Below are 18797 nucleotides of genomic sequence, written 5' to 3'. Positions count from 1 at the left end.
GAGTGACGAATATACGCAAATATGAACTTTAAACACACTGTCAACTTCTATGCGGAGGTCATGCTATGCTAAATGGTACACTATTATATATAAATATTATAGATATTGATTTTTCAATGGTGACGGACAGCACACAGAAGATTGCCAGGGTCTCTATGCGGTGCGATCGGTTGTTGCCTGTACACTTCCATTCAGTAGGTCATTTTGGTTTGTTGTGTTGTTGTTATAGAACCCGAACGAGCCGTGAATTAACTCTGCGAATAAACAGTACCGGAACACCCTTCGACAACCCTTATTTCTTCTTTCACGTGCATGCATGGTCGTCTGGTTTTATTCTATTATACGGTGATCATTCTAAAGAAGGAAGGTGAGAGAACTCCAGTCATCTGTGACAATCGCGGAACAACCACTGTACATTAATTCAATATGAAGTCTCTTTACTTGGTTGTTGCAGTTATTTCCCTTTTGTCTACCACGGACGCGGCGAATATACTCTTTTTCAATGGTCTAGGGGAGGGCAGCCATTTCACGGTTGCAGCAGAAATCGCCCGAGAACTGATTCATAGTAGTCATTCAGTAACTTTCCTCATTAGCGATGCATATAGTCATCACAAAGAAGACACCATCTTCTCGAAGCTGTTCAATTTTGAAGTATTCAAGCACAGTCTACCGTTGGATAATGTCCGTAATAGAATTTCTGGAATGACCCAGGCGGCATTCGATGATCGTCTGTTCATGTACCAGATGACAAACATGAATAGACTAGTCAATGAAACCAACCAGGATTGTAGTGACCTGCTTGAAAACGAAGAAATCATGAACCGTCTACAGGCAGCTAAATTTGATCTCACCTTCTACGACCCTATGTGGCCATGTTCGGCTATCCTTGCCGATATAATTGGTGCTCCTCACGTGGCCCTGTCGCCGACGGCCTTCCTTGCTGCACATTGTCGTCTGTTTGGCGGTGAAACCAATCCTGCTTTCGTTCCAGAGTTAGGTACTGGATTGCCCGTGCGCATGTCTTTCGGACAGAGGTTGAAGAATACAGCTTGGTCCCTACTGAATGACGCCTTGGTGAGCCTTTTCATCGATGCACCGTACAAAGATTTGAGTGGGGTTCCAGAGGCACAGAGGAAGAAAGGAGTGAAGAAAATAATGGAAGAAACGAGTCTTTGGATTATCAATTCAGACCCTATCATCGATATACCAGTGGCTCTCATGCCCAACGTGGTTATAGCACCGGGAATGTCGACGAAACCAGCCAAGCCATTAGATCGGGTATGATGAAAATTTTACTTTTTAGTTCAGCTTGTTGAGCTATATTGTCATGACAATGTGCCTGTCTGTCCGTTTGTCTGTCCGTCCGACAAAAAGTGAGTAAAAGGATACCCTTTGTCGATTTCTTACCAAAATAATTGGTGAGGCTGGAACATATACCGTAGTTAAGTGTGTGAGAAGATCGTCAACAAAACGAAGGTCAAAGGTCATGTAGGGTTGTCGTGAGAGTTACCACATTATATCAGAGTTGAGCTACTACATTATTGATGCTCTATAGTAACTGCTGTTTCCGAGGTATTAGTGCAGGATAACAAATATATAGTCACCTACATTCCCCACCCCATTCATGAGGGTTAGTAGAGACTAAAATGGGTTCATTTATTGTTGACCTATAGCAGGCACCGCAGAACCACGTACCTTGTTGCGCATCTTCATCTTAAATGACATGGCTATGAAAATAGTGAAACCGGTAATGACAAACATAATAGTGATTGACATTGTGACAGGCAAACCAATCTATATCCTTCTCGAAATCGGATGTAATTGTTCCGTGTGCTGGCAACTTACGTTTACGTTATATTTTTTAGTATAGGCCCTACTGTTTTCGATTGCCATTCGCTTCCACCACAGTAAGTTTGGTTGTTACGGTAAACATGCTGTTTAAACCCCGATGTGTATAAGATCACCCACATATATCTTACTCATTCAAACGTGTTTTCTGTTAACTGCAGGATTTAGAGGCGTTTGTACAGTCGTCTGGAGATCACGGGGTTATTGTTTTCTCCTTAGGTAGTTACGTCACTCACTTACCCCCGGAGAAGCAGGCTATGTTCGTCAAATCGTTTGGACAGCTGAAACAAAAAGTCATCTGGCAATGGAAAGGAGACAACCCACCGGTAAACTTGCCGGAAAATATTCGAACCATGAAATGGATACCTCAAAACGATTTGTTAGGTAGGTTCATGGAGGGGGCATTGAGAGCCAAGGGAAGACCCCTTGGACGATTATCTCACTGGGCCCCACTTTTTAAATCTTCTTTTGCCCCTTTAAGTATATTATGATAAATAAGATAAATGAGAATACATTATTTTTAATCTCATATTTCCCATGGCTTCTTCGTTGATCCCGGGCCCCGGGCTTTATTCTCCTGACAACCCCCCCCCCCACCCGCTCTCTCTTCAGGTTTGGGTAGGTTAAACTTGTATATGGAATACGGGAGAATGATATCTAAATTGAATTCTTCATAAATTATTCTTGCGTCGGTAGATTGATATTTTCCTCTATCACTTTTCAATCAAAGTTACAGGATTGGAATTTTGGTATCGTTGTAGATGTTGGGTGGCGGTTGATATTTATGACATTGTCGTGAAATATTACTAAAAATATATGAGAACTTTCATTCTTAATATAAACTATACGGAGAACAACTTTCATTTCCGACATTACCCCCCCCTCCCTCGCCACCCCACCCCTCGAAACAAACAGGTGTGCACACTGACACTAAACTGTTTTGCTTTTTAATTTCTGCTCTATTGCTTTACGTTGGATTGGATATAGGGTCTTGGATAGAGCTTTGCCTTATAAGGGAATGTGAATTTAAAAGATGGAAAAAAATGTAGAAACTGGAATTAAATTTTGAAGACAATTAAGAACAATTGAGTTTGTTTTTAATCTGTATCTTTGATATCACGCCTGTTTGCTTCAAGGTTATACGTTTGTTAGCCTAAAAATGCTGTCAATTCAAAGTCTTACTATCTCGAATACATTATATTTTAGACAAAGGATGAATATTTCAAAAGGATAGGCCTACTAGATGATCTTTCGCCTTCATCAGGTCAATATCAATTTACCCGGGGAATGGGGAATGAGAATATATCAGATCGGTAATAATAATCTTTGATCTATCGTGTCCACTGGTATTATTTCTGTTAATCTTTTATATGTTCTTAATTTTAGGTCATAAAAAGACTAGACTGTTCATCTACCAGGGAGGGAACAATGGACTGTATGAAGCAATTTACCACGCAGTCCCTCTGTTGGTACTACCAATAATCGGTGACCAGTCAGATGTAGCCCAAAGGGTACATGAGAGGGGTATTGGTAAAAGGCTTAATCCAATAACTATTACAAGCGAATCTCTCCTAGAATCCATCAGGGAAGTCTTGGATACACCCTCGTAAGTCGAGAAATATCTCTCCTTCCTGTTTCTGAAACCGATTATAAAATGAAACAATAAGAATCATCTTTTGGTAGTATACAGCAATTCAATATTTTATGTTCTTTTATCCTGTAGTTGAATATCAGCACGCACGGTTTCATTTTAAACACAAACATAAGAATACCATCACACTGGTTTTCACATCGTACTTATTCAAAAATACTGGAAAATGTGTGGTCAAGGTTAGAAATTCAGTGTGACCATATCAGCATTTCCCATATGTTCTGGATATTATTATATTTTAAGTTAAATATACCAAATGTATTACGCTAAGTACTACGAAATGTAAAATGACTGATGTAAGTGACGTCACACAATTTTTTTCGAATAAATCTGTTCCCGACCTAAGATACATGTTTTGCTTCCGAGGTGCCATTTTAAAGTGGCGTTTGGCAAACGCCCTTATTACATTCTCATATTACATTCTTCTATACTAAAGGGATGTGCGTTCAATACCGACCAGTGCATGCCTCTTCATGGAACGCGAAATAGGAAAACTTATTTCGTTGCTAAGTGAAACCGACTAAAGTTTAGACAACGACGTAAGTTTTGACAACGGAAGTTTAGACATCAACGTGAGTTTGAGCAACAGCAGCAACAAGTTTAGTTTAGACAACAACAAACTTAGTTTAGACAACGCCGAGTTTGCCCTTTCCGCGTTCCATGCCTCTTTGCCATGAAGCAATTCATATTCCACGACTGGAATTGATTTTCTTTTTATTCTTCTTTCCAGATTTCAAAAGAATATTGACAAGCTGTCTGAAATGTTCCATGACCGTCCCATGACGTCACAGAAGAAAGTAGCTTTCATTGTGGAGCATCTTCTAAAATTTGGAGCGGATCATCTTAGATCACCCGTCCACGATCTTAACTTTATTGCACTTAATATGCTAGATGTATATACCGTACTACTTAGCATACTTCTGTTGGTCTTATACATAACGTACAAAATTATTAAGTACATAGTTCTAGTTTTAATATCGTTTTGCAGACCGAAACCTAAATAGGATTAACATACATCATCGGGATCAATGAATAATTAAAGAGAGGCGTGGGTCGTCACGTTGGTCGGTTTCAGAATGTTTTCTTTGACTGCTGCACAATTATTTCTGTACGGTGTTCCATGCATTCTACCAAAAAACATCGATTTTGAAATGAAGCGCTTTATCGTTTGTCGTTTACCACCTCACTACCCCCCCCCCCCCCATGAAAAAAACGAGAAAATATTATTGAAGAACAAATAAAATAACACATTTTTAATGAAACGCTTAACCCTAAAGTGCAGTTACGTATAATCATTCCAGTCAAGGGCGTAGGAACCGGGGGGGGGGCTGGGGGGGGGGGCGCTAGCCCCCCAGTGAAAAACATGGAGGGGCGGAAGTATCATTCCGCCCCCCCCCCGCTTCGCAAGTCAAAAAAACCCTTTTTTATTTCCAAATGAGAAAAAAATCTCATTTGGAGCACCAAATTGCATCTAAGGCCAGGTGAAAATGCAAAATTATATACAAACTGGAGTGGGTGGGTTGAAGTGTGCTATATTGCACCAAATTGCATCTGAGGCCACCTGGAAATGCAAAAAAATTCCAAAGGGGTGTCCCCCTCCCCTTAGACCCCTTCCCCAGGCCGGCCATCAGTCTTCAGCCCCACCCCCCACTCAAAAGTACCTTCCTACGCCACTGATTCCAGTTGTATAGAATCTTAATTACAAGGACGAATAAACGACAATATTATAGTAGTAAGGTGAACCCTTTGAAACCATGCGTGCACAGTACCAACATAACAGATAACCTACAATCCATTCCCTAGATCAACGAGGGATTTTACCTTGCCAAAATTAATCAACTTCAAACAGCCATAGTAATATTTGTAAACTAAAATGACGTACTTTAGGATTATATGTCTCCAGGTCGTGCGGTAAATTATAAGGAAGAATCGTTGGAAGTGTTACCGAAATTTATTGTGCTGTTATTGTTGATCAACTCGCAGACGGTCACTATCACATTGGGAATATGGTTTCTCTCAAGGTTATATGAATATAGTATAATTATTAGTCAAAAGCTTTGCCTTTGCCACCCCCCCCCCCCTCAAACCGCCCGCGTACTCCTCTGCTGTAATCGATTGGCCCCAAACTTTTAGGCCCTCGGACCAGAATTGTCCATGCCGAATTTATCAACCATGCCCCATCCAGGCTCGGAATCGATACTGGGAATATATAGCTTTGATTTTGGATAAGATGCTGAAAAATAATCTGTCGGCAAGCTTCGATAACGGTAGATACATTTTCCGACGTCTACATAAAAAAAAATCCTGTGACCCACTGAAAATATTTCGCGACCCACGTTTGGGTCGCGCCCCATAGTTGACGGTCCATTTCTGTAATTCATTCTATTACGAGCCATAACATATATATCCTTCCAGCGAAGGGGAATTAATGGGTTGGGGAGGGGGAGGGGGGGGGGCTGACAGGCGTCACGCAACCAACTTAGTTTCCAATTCACTTGATCATATACAACTGGAAGTTTGCCATCGTTAAAAATCTGGACTTGATATATGGAACTCCAAAATTATGCAATGCGAAAAGGAAAAAATTAGTTAACAAAGTCCTGATTTGTAGCAATAACCATGTATAATTCGATAAAAACGTCCACATTTGTAGCAAGAACAATGCTAAATTCGTTAACGTCCAGATTTTTAGCAACAGCCATGTATAAATTGTTAACAACGTCAAGATTTGTAGATACAACCATGTAAAATTCGTTAACAACGTCCTGATATGTAGCAACAACCATGCTAAATTCGTTAACAACGTCAAGATTTGTAGCAATAACTCCATGTAAAATTCGTTAACAACGTCAAGATTTGTAGCAACAACCATGTAAAATTCGTTAACAACGTCCTGATATGTAGCAACAACCATGTAAAATTCGTTAACGTCAAGATTTGTAGCAACAACCATGTAAAATTCGTTAACAACGTCAAGATTTGTAGCAACAACCATGTAAAGTTCGTTAACAACGTCCTGATATGTAGCAACAACCATGTAAAGTTCGTTAACAACGTCCTGATATGTAGCAACAACCATGTAAAATTCGTTAACGTCAAGATTTTTAGCAATAACCATGTAAAATTCGTTAACAACATCCTGATATGTAGCAACAACTCCATGTAAAATTCGTTAACAACGTCAAGATTTGTAGCAACAACCATGTAAAGTTCGTTAACAACGTCCTGATATGTAGCAACAACCATGTAAAGTTCGTTAACAACGTCCTGATATGTAGCAACAACCATGTAAAATTCGTTAACGTCAAGATTTTTAGCAATAACCAAGTAAAATTCGTTAACAACGTCAAGATTTGTAGATACAACCATGTAAAGTTCGTTAACAACGTCCTGATATGTAGCAACAACCATGTAAAATTCGTTAACAACGTCAAGATTTGTAGATACAACCATGTAAAGTTCGTTAACAACGTCCTGATACAGCGGCGTAACGCTTATGGGCTCGGACGGGGCAAACCCAGGGGACCCCGACCAAAGGGGGCCCCCGCTGCACTGATGTACAGAACTTAGAAGAGGGGTACCCCTTTTTTCCTTTTTTTTTTTGAAACGGCACGTTTTCGTTGGAAAAGAAACTATAAACGAGACAATGGACATATTTTTCTGTGCGTGAATACGTTCGTCATAAATCATATGCCCCTGCAACTGCAAATCTCGTATCCTTCTTTCCGCACGACTGACTCAAGCGCCTGAGGTACACACTGGAACTTGATAGGCTACGCTGGTACATATTATAGCGAAGTAGCACCTCTAATTTCAATGAATTCGCTCTCGGTCAGGGTTGCCACATGACATTGGCCGATAACTGGCCAAATGACACAAATTTGGCATATTTTGAACCCCTTTGACTGATGCTTTCCTCAGCTATCTAATCTCAGCCAGCTAATCAAGACTTACCTACCTTCAACCATTTCTCAAGATCGGCTGGATTCGCTGGCTATCCTTTCCATCGAGAGCGAGGAGGCATGGTCACTTGATATAGATGGACTAATCGATATGTTTGCTGACAAGAAGGCCAGGCTCAGTAAATTCAAGCTCTAGCCTTTCCAAGTTCTCGGGAACTTGGATACCATTTGTCCACAGGAGTTAGGAGAATTGGACATTGGTCATTTGGTCTTATTGTCCTTTCAATCTCTTAATGTATTCTAGCTTTGCAACACATTTTTTCATGTTCCCAGTATGACAGACAAGGCGTACCAAAAATGTGTCTATGAACGCAGATTTTCCCCAAAATCTCAGTCGATCAAATCACCACGAAATGTTCCATATACGGCTCAGATTGCAACAGAGGGCTTGTAGAACCCCAGAGCTTCAAGGGCCCCAAGGCGGGCCCTGGACCCACGCCTTTGGGACTTCGCGCTCCGCGCTCGTGATGTGCGCTGCGCGCACATCGGTTGATTCTCCGCAGCAGCCAGGGGGCCCTTCCTTCCCTGGACCCAGGGGTCCCCAGACTCATCGTTACGCCGCTGTCCTGATATGTAGCAAAAACCATGTAAAATTCGTTAACAACGTCACGATTTGTAGATACAACCATGTAAAATTCGTTAACAACGTCCTGATATGTAGAAACAACCATGCTAAATTCGTTAACAATGTCATTTCAGAGCCGTATATATATACGGCTTTGCGTGACTTGTAGCAACGGCGCCATTCAGAACGTGTTTGTCTATAGACGGCTCTGAGGTTTTAGAGGCGTGGCCTACGATGGTTATGATCTACGCATGTTCATATATAAAAAAGTTTGGTGCTTGGCTTGCCGACCCACTGAATAGAGGTCAGTGTGCCGACATGGGAAAGGTGAAAGTCACTACTGTTTAGCAACATAGTGGGAATCAGGACTCGACAATAACGATCGCCAACTCGTCATTGGCGAGTATAATTTTAGCTTTGGTGAATAGCAAATGCACTACGCTAGACAACTTGATGAGTGACTGGTGGACCAGCCAAATCCCTATTACCAAGACTATCGTTGCAAACATGTCACAATATATATGCAGAGAGTTATCAGATTTTCCCGTGACGTAAGTTACGAGTGGAAGATAGATGCTTTGTCAACCTTAGATTCTCATTGCCTAAAATATTGCTTTGATTAGGCAGAGTAATGCAGAAACAGTGAAAATATTCGCGCACCATTGCAGTTCCAAAAGACACGAAAAAGTAATTAGGCAAATTTTCCGAAGTCGCAAATTGAGTAGCGGCCCAAAGTTGCAGTGAGGTACTGTATATAGGCTTACTGGCACCTAGCTAGTAGTATATATGCCGCCTATAGTATAGGCCTACTACATGAGCCCTTATGTTCCAGGCGCGTATCCAGGATTTTCAAACCCGGGGGGCGCGAATTACTATCTAAGCGGAGCGCCACCATCGGTTGGCGCGCAGCGTACAAGAAAATTTCTTGTTTTGAAACCCCCCAGATCACCGGAAACGGCACTTCTCGGGCTTGAAATGACCAACCAGATGTACACTTTTTGCCTGAGAACCAAGTATTTCCTAATAGTTTTTTTTTTCCATCCTTAACCTTTTTGAATATTGTCAACCCGGCACACATCATGTTCGACCTGATCGCATCTCCTGTGGGTCTTTGCTTTTGTAGGTGATTCTACGTCGCGGCCCACAATACCCGTCAGCCCCACTTTTCAAGGTTTCAAGCCCCATATTTGTTCAGAATTTGAAAATTCACATTTCTCGTGAATAAACTCACTTCAAAACATACCCATAATGTTGTACGAAATTTCATCTATGGACAACCAATATAGAAAAAACTTCCTTCAACCCCTAACGGACCGGTCAAAATTGCACGAGTAGAGGGAAGTGTGATGTAGAATGTTGGTCAGAAATTTTCGAAAATTCAGACACAGTTAATTTATTGGTGTACAAATATTAAAACCTGTTATAACGGCTATTATAAAACTTGGTTGAAGGAAATGAAAAAATAGCAGATATTTCCGAAACCGAACACTACACACATAGGCGTAGGAGACGCGGCGGCAGTGGCGGAGCTAGGGGTATTGGTCAGGAGTGGCGAGAATGGTCTGAAGGGGCGCTTTCGACACTATCTAAGCGGAGCGCCACCACTGGTTGGCGCGTAGCGTACAGAAAATTTTTGAGTAAAGATACTCCCTAGATCGCCGGAAATGACCTTTTCCGGGCCTGGCTAATTTGCAGATAAACGAAGAATAAGGTGTCATCGCCAAATTACACCAACAAAATGTGACAAATGTCAATAAGTAGATGAGAGCGCAATAAAAAAGTCAATAATCTAGAATAAGTAAAACGTGGTAAAGAGCTGAAACAGGCGCCAGCAGTCCATTTGAGTCCGTCAGGGGGGCATCCGCCCCCTGACCATATGGACGCTCCGCCACTGCGCGGCGGGGGTGCAGGCCCTAATTCGCCATTACTAATGTAAAAGAGAGTTTTGACATAATTGGACCTCCATGCTTTTTATACATCTACATGAGACATGTCGTTGTTTACATTAGCATCCCGCGGTATACTGCGCAATTTTAACGGACCGTACGGTACATGATGGCATGCGATGTAATAACCGATGCTTGCTTATATGATATTGACATTAACACGTTGAACGCGCGCGAAAAATTTTGGTTATTTTTTCAGGCAAGTCGGACAGTTTTGAGGCTTTTCATCCTGGAACGCCATTTTCATGCTCACTGATATGATGTGATATCTGCTGTTTGCGTTACAAATTCGAACAGGCGCGTAGCGAGGAATTTGCCAAGGGAGGGGCGAAGCCTGTAGGCAAATTATCTAAGCGTAGCGCCACCATAGGTTGGCGCGAAGCGTACAAGCAAATTTTGGCCGAAAATGTCTCCCAGATCGCTGGAAATGACACTTCCCAGGCCTTGTAAGTTGCCTCTAAGCACTTTCTATTTTGAAATTTCTTAGCGATATCCTTTAAAAAAATGCTGAATGGGGGGGGGGGGGGGCGGGCGGTCGCCCCCATCCCAAAATGCGTCATGTTCCCCGACGACACGGTCGAGTTCGAGACCAGCCACAGTTGGTTTCATAGCACAATTCTACACACGCGTTATGATAGACCATATATAGTATATTAGATCATTAGTGAGAGAGGAAAATGGAAACGTCAACAAATGGAGTTGTCGGTGTAAGGGGTAGGGTGAGTCACACTTTTACGAAATTATTGATCCGTCACTGGCTACCCTTCAGCGCTGTAATGATGTCACTGTTCTTCTTTCTCTTCCCGGTGTCTTCGCGTTTTTCTTTTACTCCCTCTTTTTCTCCTTTTTCTCTCTTTCTTCTATTTCTTTTCCCTTCCTTCCTCTCCTCCTCCTCTTTTTTCCCCTCTTTTTTCCTTTTTTCTTCTCTTTTTTTCTCTTCTCTTTTTCTTACCCGGGGGGCGCGCGCCCCCAACGCCCCCCCTGGATACGCACCTGTGTTCCATAAGACAAGCTGCCTTCGTAGGTATTTCGAACTTTTGAATTATTTGAGACTAAATATACCTGCTGATTCTGCGACATAAGGTACAGTTCATCACTTTCATTAGGTGGAAAATGTTCATTTCATCCTGCACAGAGATATTTTTTCCAAATGTGCATTACGTAGCGCCTTGTATCTATCTAACCTTAGTGTATATAAAGCACTGGAGGATCCAAGGGGGGGGCCAAGGGGGGCAATGGCCCCCCCCCCAAAGGTGAGCCAAAAGTGTTTCCGAACATCCGCTAAATCATATGATTGGAATTAAATAAATCGAGAGGAATAGCAGTGGTAGACTAGTCTAAACCTTTTCGTTTTGTGGTTTAAAATTAAATGCAGAGCTCCCAACTGACCCGCAATTCGCGGGAATTAGACCCGCATTCTAACACCCAAACCCGCTGACCCGCACAAGCGTCCGAAAAAACCGCATTGTAATTGTCAAGTATACATAAAAAAAATTGCATCAAATTTTGACTTAGCAACCATCATTTCTTTAGCATTTAGCATAATAGAGTATAAAACCTCCTTTACAGCATCATTTGAACCTCAAATTAGCCTATAATTCTTTTCATTGGGGCGAGCAGCGAACATTTTCATGCCACGGGAAAGAATGAATTATCACCTACTATTCAATTTATTGATGTTACACACAAAAAAATGCAGATTTCTCAGAAAATTTTGGGTGACAAAAGCCTTTCTAAGTGCCACCATTTTACATGTAGGCATCACAGGATTCCCAAAAAATTCATTCATTTATACCCCTCCCCCAGGACGGCGATTCGTGGCATGGACCAGCATTTGCCTTCTCAAGAGTTGGGAGTTATGTAAATGTATGAGCATGAGGATTTACAGTTTAACACCATTTTGCAGTTACAGGCTGGTTGTAAGAAATTTATAACCTATGAGAAATAAAATTTCTTGAGAAAGATGATCCCAACTTTGTTTCATAAATATTTTAGAAAATTACACCTGGGAAACATTTTTTTTAGAAGTAAATTAACATCACCATTGTACACTTTTATCGCACCAAATTGCATCTGAGGGCATTCAGCAATAGAAAATTTTCCCCTCCCCTTAGACCCCTCCCCCATATCACTCTCATGCCACTTTGGCCCCTCCCAAACAAAGGCCCTGGATCCGCCAGTGATATAAAGTATTCATGTTGTAGTTTTGTACTATATACTAAAGGTATTGAGACTTGAACAGCAATCATGGCGACGATTGAATTTTGCATTTTTGGCGAGTAGATTTTTAGTCGCGCTCGCCAAATGGCGAGTGAAGATAATAATTGTTAGCGTAAGTTCAGGAAAGTTACTACAATAACAACAACTTAACGAAGTAACGTAGGTCTATGTAAGACTTACATTATTGTAATTGTATAGTAACTTTCCTGATTAATTTCGCTCATTAGAATTCCAACTAAACGGTATGTTTCTAAACTACAGCATTTACTTTCACCATTCCTAGGTAGGCAAGCCAAGCACCAAACTTTTGTTTTAACGCGTGAACTTGCGTAGATCATAACTATTGTCTTAACGGTCAGGATATTACGTATACATGGTACAATATTTATAGCTTGTTTACATTTGATATATAGCTCTGCGTTACAAGGCTCGTTACACAGGTAGCTAAGCATTGTTTCGAGTTGGTGAATATATGCCTTACACACGCAATGTAGTGCGGTGTAGAGGTCTGTTCACAGTATAGCCGACGCATTTCATGGAGTGGTGTTGTCGAATCAGTCGCTGCCTTTCGGTGGTGATGGCGGCGAATTTCAAAGTTCCATGTTCAAGTTTCGTAGTAAACATTTCATTTTTGAAGCTTTTAGTAATTGTGCTGTTTAGCTCTCATTCAAGTCTGTCTTCCAAAATCTTGTTCTTCAACAGCAAAGGTGAAGGCAGCCATTACACCACTGCGACTGCTCTCGGTGAAGAGCTTGCATCACGTGGTCATTCCATCACTTTCCTTCTGGCTGATGTGTACAAACATCGAACGGAACACCCAGTTCACTCTAAGCTGTTCAACTTTAAGTTGGTCAAAACGTATGATTCATTTGGAACAGAATGTGACGAGTGTATGGAAGAGGGTTTCAAGCTGCTTTGGAGGGTAGAAACCTTTTATTCGAATATGATATTCTAGAAAAGGTCATGGATTTGAATGTGCGCTACTGCGAGATGATATTTAACCAGACAGATCTTCTGTCCTCTCTCTTAGATGAACATTTTGACTTGGTGATATTTGACCCAGTCTGGCCATGTGCGACAGGAGTCAGTGAATACCTCAGTGACAAGAGAATAGTGTTCCTTCCTACATCGTTAATGCCTCATATGTTGAGACAGTTGAATATTCCTATCAACCCTGCAACCACATCTGACATGGGTCTGGGGTTTTCATCAAAAATGAACTTTGTCGAAAGGACGGCCAATTTTGTTTTCGTAATTTTAGGCTTAATAACAGGTCCCTCACTGGAATGGCCTTATCGATCATTGATGGAGCCATATGGTATCAAGCCTTCTACGTCATCGTTGCCGAAGGTTGATTTTGTGATTACAGCCACTGATTCTCTGATTGATAAAACCATCCCTATGTATCCGAGTCATGTCGCCGTAGGCGGAATATCAATTCAACCAGTACAGCATGTACTCTCACAGGTACCGTATATATTGCACTCTCACAGGTACCGTAATTTCCACCTACCCCCCTCCCCGTTATCATGAAAGCAACGCAGTAACGCAATCTCATTGGTTGATCGTCTCCGGTGCTGTGTAACACCTATAATGTTCTTGCTTTCATATAAGGGAGCTGTGCGCAGAAATACATGGAAGAGAATTTTGAAGGTATAGTAACATTTATTCGAAAATAATGTGATGCAAAATTCGTAAGCCGAAGCCGTAGATATACGATATTGCCTATACTTGGCCCCGTCTACATACATACTCTCGCTATGAACGTAGAGAGGGGGTCCTGGTAAGGGTCCCAGACCCCTCTTTGGAATTGTTTGCACTCAAATTATTTTAGCTTCAAATATTAGTTTGCTCAAAATAATTGGGTACATAGTGGAAGGAAGAAAATTGAGCACGCTTCTGGCATGGGGCATTCCTAGCTTTGTAACTGTTTACCGATGGTTTCCTGTTAACTTCTAGTTTGGTTTATGCCCATACTTTTCTCACGCCACCCCCTCCCTTTCGAGAAAGCCATGATCCGCCACTGTACCCTTAATAGAGACCTTCAAATGATAGACCTGCCGTAAAGAATTTCCTGTAATATCTCCATATCGTACCGCTGTTTCGTCTAGGCTTAAAGTTCATATCAACAGATCAAAGTTCCTGCCTGTATAGATAGACACAGTCAGGTGGTTTGCTGTAACGCTTCAAATGTGAGGAATTCCCTCCTATAGAGTTGTCAAGTATGGAAGCCCCCTCCCATTCACACTTAATTTCGTGGCCCGACACAGCATATCGATCCTATAGAGGTAAAGTTCAGTGAAGATCGATGATTAGAGAGTAATTCTTGAATTACTCTCTAATCATTGACCTTAAAATATCTTGTATGTGCTAAAGGGGATTGGGTAGATCTATAGTGAGGGGGAGGGGGGGGGGGTAAGTCAGGGAACTCTCGAAACTAAATGGTGACAATTTACATGTCCAATTTTGATGTCAAATGTCACTTTGTTGATGTTGTCAGTAGGCTATACATATATGTGAATTGTTTATTTATCATGGTAAACAAAGTTAGCAAAGGCACACCGTAGGTATATTATGTTCTAAACTACAGCATTTACTTTCACCATTCCTATAGGTAGGCAAGCCAAGCACCAAACTTTTGTTTAACGTGAACTTGCGTAGATCATAACCATTGTCTTAACGGTCAGGATATTACGTATATAGTTAATCAGGTCAGTGTGAATGCATCATATACGCGTCACGGTACTAAGAAACTTCATTGAAACCAAATCGATGGTACAATATATATAGCTTGTTTACATTTGAGATCTTGCCGCATAATGAGTTGTTCTTTCTTGGTCACTATGTGACTGTAAATACTGCCGTATATGACTACGATATTTCGTGAAGTCATACATGCGGCAGTAAAAAACCGCATAATAAAGACAATATGATTTTTGTCCAAAATGGCGACCTTTCTGTGACAGCTGACAAGTTGCCCAATAAAAATTCAAGCCTTGGTCATTATGCTGCGTAAAAAGAACCTCACATAATGACTTGTAATTATTTTTATGATTATGTGACACAAAATTTACTACCGTAGAAGGAGTAAAAGCTGCACAAAAAAGTTACTGAATAACTTCCGTTTTGGCGTTCCATAGTCAATGCATATAGTGCAAGTATATAGCTACCCAAATATTGACTGTTTATATGATAGCAACCTTTCGACTTCAACAAAATTATCATGTTGCCTTTAGATAATTATGTATATGCATATGTACACAGTATAAGTGATCGTGCGACTTCACTTCCTTAAACCTGCATGCTCTGTTGCGGACCAATTTGTTATCAAAAATGTCGGCTTCTCTGCGGCTGAATGTAGCTGTACTGATATACGTGGCGACTATTCTAATATTTCCTAAAGGCGCTTTGTCGTTTAAAGTGATATTCTTCAATGGCAAAGGGGACGGTAGCCATTATCTCGCAGCCGCTTCCCTCGGTGAAGAGTTAGTAGCACGCGGCCACACGGTCACGTTTCTTCTGGCTGATCATTATATGCACCGTGCACAACACCCGGTACATTCCAAACTGTTTACATTTATGCCTATTACAACGTACCCGGAATACGGACCTGAACTTGAAAGTTACATGGGAACCTTGTTCAATGTTGCTCTCGAGGGTAGAAACATTCTGTTTGAAGGCAAACTATTGAATGCCGTCGCTGCAGCTGAAATGACCTACTGTGAAAAAGTCTTTCATCCGGTAACGTTGGCAGCCCTCTCGAATGAAAATTTTGAGGTGGTTATCTTTGACCCCATTTGGCCCTGTGCGACTGCTCTTAGTGTATATATAGGAAGTAAAAGAGTTGCCCTAATGCCAACAACCCTGATACCAAACTTTTTGAGGTATATGGACATCCCTATTAACCCTGCTATTGTAACCGAAACAGGGCTTGGTACGCCATCGAGGATGACTTTTCTCCAGAGAGTTCAAAATCTGCTTTTAGTTGGACTAAGTTTCGTTTGGACTAAATGTTACTCTGATGTGACGTATGACTACATTGTTAGTCCACACGGCATCAGCACTTCACAGTGGTTAAGTGGAATCGATTTTGTGATTACTGCAGCAGATCCTCTTATCGATAAAGTCGTACCGATTTATCCGAGGCAAACTTTTGCAGCCGGTCTAACAGCTACACAAAGTAAACCACTTGTAAAGGTATAATATTCTAGCTGCTGATGATCTTACATAATATATGCCTATAGTACGTCGTCTCTGTAATAAACAGCGAAGGGTCGCTTCCCGATTCAAGCGCTCCCCTCCATCTCCCCCTTCCTCTCTTCCGTAAAATACCTAAACGAGCCCCTTTGTAGAAACTTTTTAAACTTGACCAGTGTTACACGGCTGGGTATACCGGTTTGTGAATGCTTTATATCATTAGACTGAAATTTGCAGTATGTATGTATGTATGTATGCGTGTATGTATGTATGTATGCGTGTATGTATGTATGTATGCGTGTATGTATGTATGTATGTATGTATGTATGTATGTATGTATGTATGTATGTATGTATGTATGTATGTATGTATGTATGTATGTATGTATGTATGTATGTATGTATGTATGTATGTATGTATGTATGTATGTATGTATGTATGTATGTATGTATGTATGTATGTATGTATGTATGTATGTATGTATGTATGTATGTATGTATGTATGTATGTATGTATGTATGTGTGTATGTATGTATGTATGTATGTATGTGGGTATGTATGTATGTATGTATGTATTTTAGATCCTCCTGAAAACAGCAACTCACGAAGAAGCCATCATTGGCTTATCAAAGCCGCAAGCTCAACGCAGTCAGTCTCTTACATTCATATTTAACGTCCATTATTATGAATTGTCAATTGTCAACAACTCTGTAACATGACGACATACATTAATCTTGGAGTGCCTCGAACTCGGGACCTTATGATTGAAAGGCACCGGTGTTAACCACTGAGCTAATATACTCCTTAAGTAGTACTAGTACTATAGTAAGTAGTAGTACTATAGTACAATATGGATGTACCACAAAATTGAACACAGTGAAGCCACTTTATTTGTTGGGTGTTTGTGTGAGAGTTTGGATGTGTACTTGTTTCTAGGAGGTGTATGTGTGGTATAGTGGTGGGGGGGGGGAGGGGGGTTCTGAGTTTTTTTTTGTAGTGATCGGTATCCTTTAAATCATTATATTAAAGGTCACGATTACTGCACCTTAATCTGCTATGAATTGTAATCATTGTCAGTCATCCTTCAAATGCAAACGCATTTTATACTGCCGTGAACCCACGAAGCATTTTGCTTCAATATGAAAAAACTCCTCAATGTCTATTGTAAATACTAGTTATTATTAGGAGGGATAACCTCTTCCAAAAGGTACGTTGTGATAACTTCTTAGCAATTTAAGCACGCAAAATAATTTGTACCAATATACTGATGGGCTCAGTTAAAACAAAAAGAAAAGTGTTCATTACAAAGGAAGGAAGGAACAGTGGGGTAAACGGTATGTTGAGAACAATTTCTGATTTTTATTGTTAGGATATTTATTTTTGTAATTTTTAGGATGCATTATTTTTGGCTGTAATATTTTTAAGCTGTAAATATTTTAAGTTGTAATATTTTATGCGATTTTGAAAAGTGCTTTTGAGATCATTCTTTGATGTAAAGAGCTATATAAGAAAAATTATTAATATTATAACAAAAAAAAACACAAGATTGTGATGAGAGAAGCCCTGTGCCCTGATCACAGGACTGAGTCAATCTTCATCGAATGTGTTATGGTGGGCTAATAATGCATGATTTGTACTATTTTTTTTGTGCTTTGTCTTCTATATACACAGGATCTTGAAGAGTTCATGCAATCGTCATGTGATCATGGTGTGATTGTGTTCTCTCTCGGGAGCTACACGACTCATCTACCAGAGCATATCATAATGGCCTACCAAACTGCTTTTGCCAAATTGCCGCAAAAGGTCGTCTGGCAGTGGAAGAATAAAACCCCGCCAAAAAACTTGCCGTCTAACGTGAAGACGTTACCATGGTTACCACAAAATGACCTGCTAGGTATACTTTCCGCGCGGTATGGAACGCGAAAATTATCATGTGTTGCTGATGTGAAATGCTAGTTGTACATGCATGACACTTCAGTTTAAGTCTCAGTTCAAAATATTAATAAACTTAGACCCATTCGGTGATGCCTTTGGCGTGAATACACAAGACCAAAATTCTCACAAATTTCTTAAAGATATATATTTACATGCTTTAAACTGAGATGTAAGATGCATGTATCATGACTGGTGACCATTTTAGCGTTCCATATATGTGGTTGCTTTTGATCAATCTTGTATGCTGTACAGTAGGTGGCGTGCTACAATTAGTTGCTCCATTGATTTACACACTAAATTCGTCACTTCATAGCCTCTATAGAGCATAGATCGGAAGGTTTTCAACTGACACGTCATCAATACCCGCCGTAATGAGCTTTAAATGACACCTATATATGTAACAATGATGGCATGTTATATGTTGAGCTAAAAGAGGTTAATGTTTGGTATATATAACCCCCCCCCCTCCCCCT

General features: G+C 40.7%; 1 protein-coding gene across 1 annotated transcript in view; it reads left to right on the top strand.

Moving 5' to 3' along the window:
- The first annotated feature begins 125 nt into the window (after positions 1 to 125).
- Positions 126 to 18797, top strand: part of LOC139978610 (uncharacterized) — a 23368-nt gene continuing 4696 nt past the window's right edge. The window contains exons 1-8 of the mRNA XM_071988962.1: positions 126 to 1278; positions 2010 to 2232; positions 3235 to 3454; positions 4230 to 4499; positions 12895 to 13082; positions 13223 to 13659; positions 15469 to 16389; positions 18061 to 18283. Of these exons, the coding sequence (XP_071845063.1) occupies positions 427 to 1278; positions 2010 to 2232; positions 3235 to 3454; positions 4230 to 4499; positions 12895 to 13082; positions 13223 to 13659; positions 15469 to 16389; positions 18061 to 18283 (3334 nt within the window). The 5' untranslated portion in view covers positions 126 to 426. The remainder of the gene's footprint in view (positions 1279 to 2009; positions 2233 to 3234; positions 3455 to 4229; positions 4500 to 12894; positions 13083 to 13222; positions 13660 to 15468; positions 16390 to 18060; positions 18284 to 18797) is intronic.

Source organism: Apostichopus japonicus, chromosome 2 (genome assembly GCF_037975245.1).
Source record: "Apostichopus japonicus isolate 1M-3 chromosome 2, ASM3797524v1, whole genome shotgun sequence".
Taxonomy (NCBI): domain Eukaryota; kingdom Metazoa; phylum Echinodermata; class Holothuroidea; order Aspidochirotida; family Stichopodidae; genus Apostichopus; species Apostichopus japonicus.
Note: the sequence above shows the minus strand (reverse complement) of the source record. Positions and strands in the feature narration are given on the sequence as shown.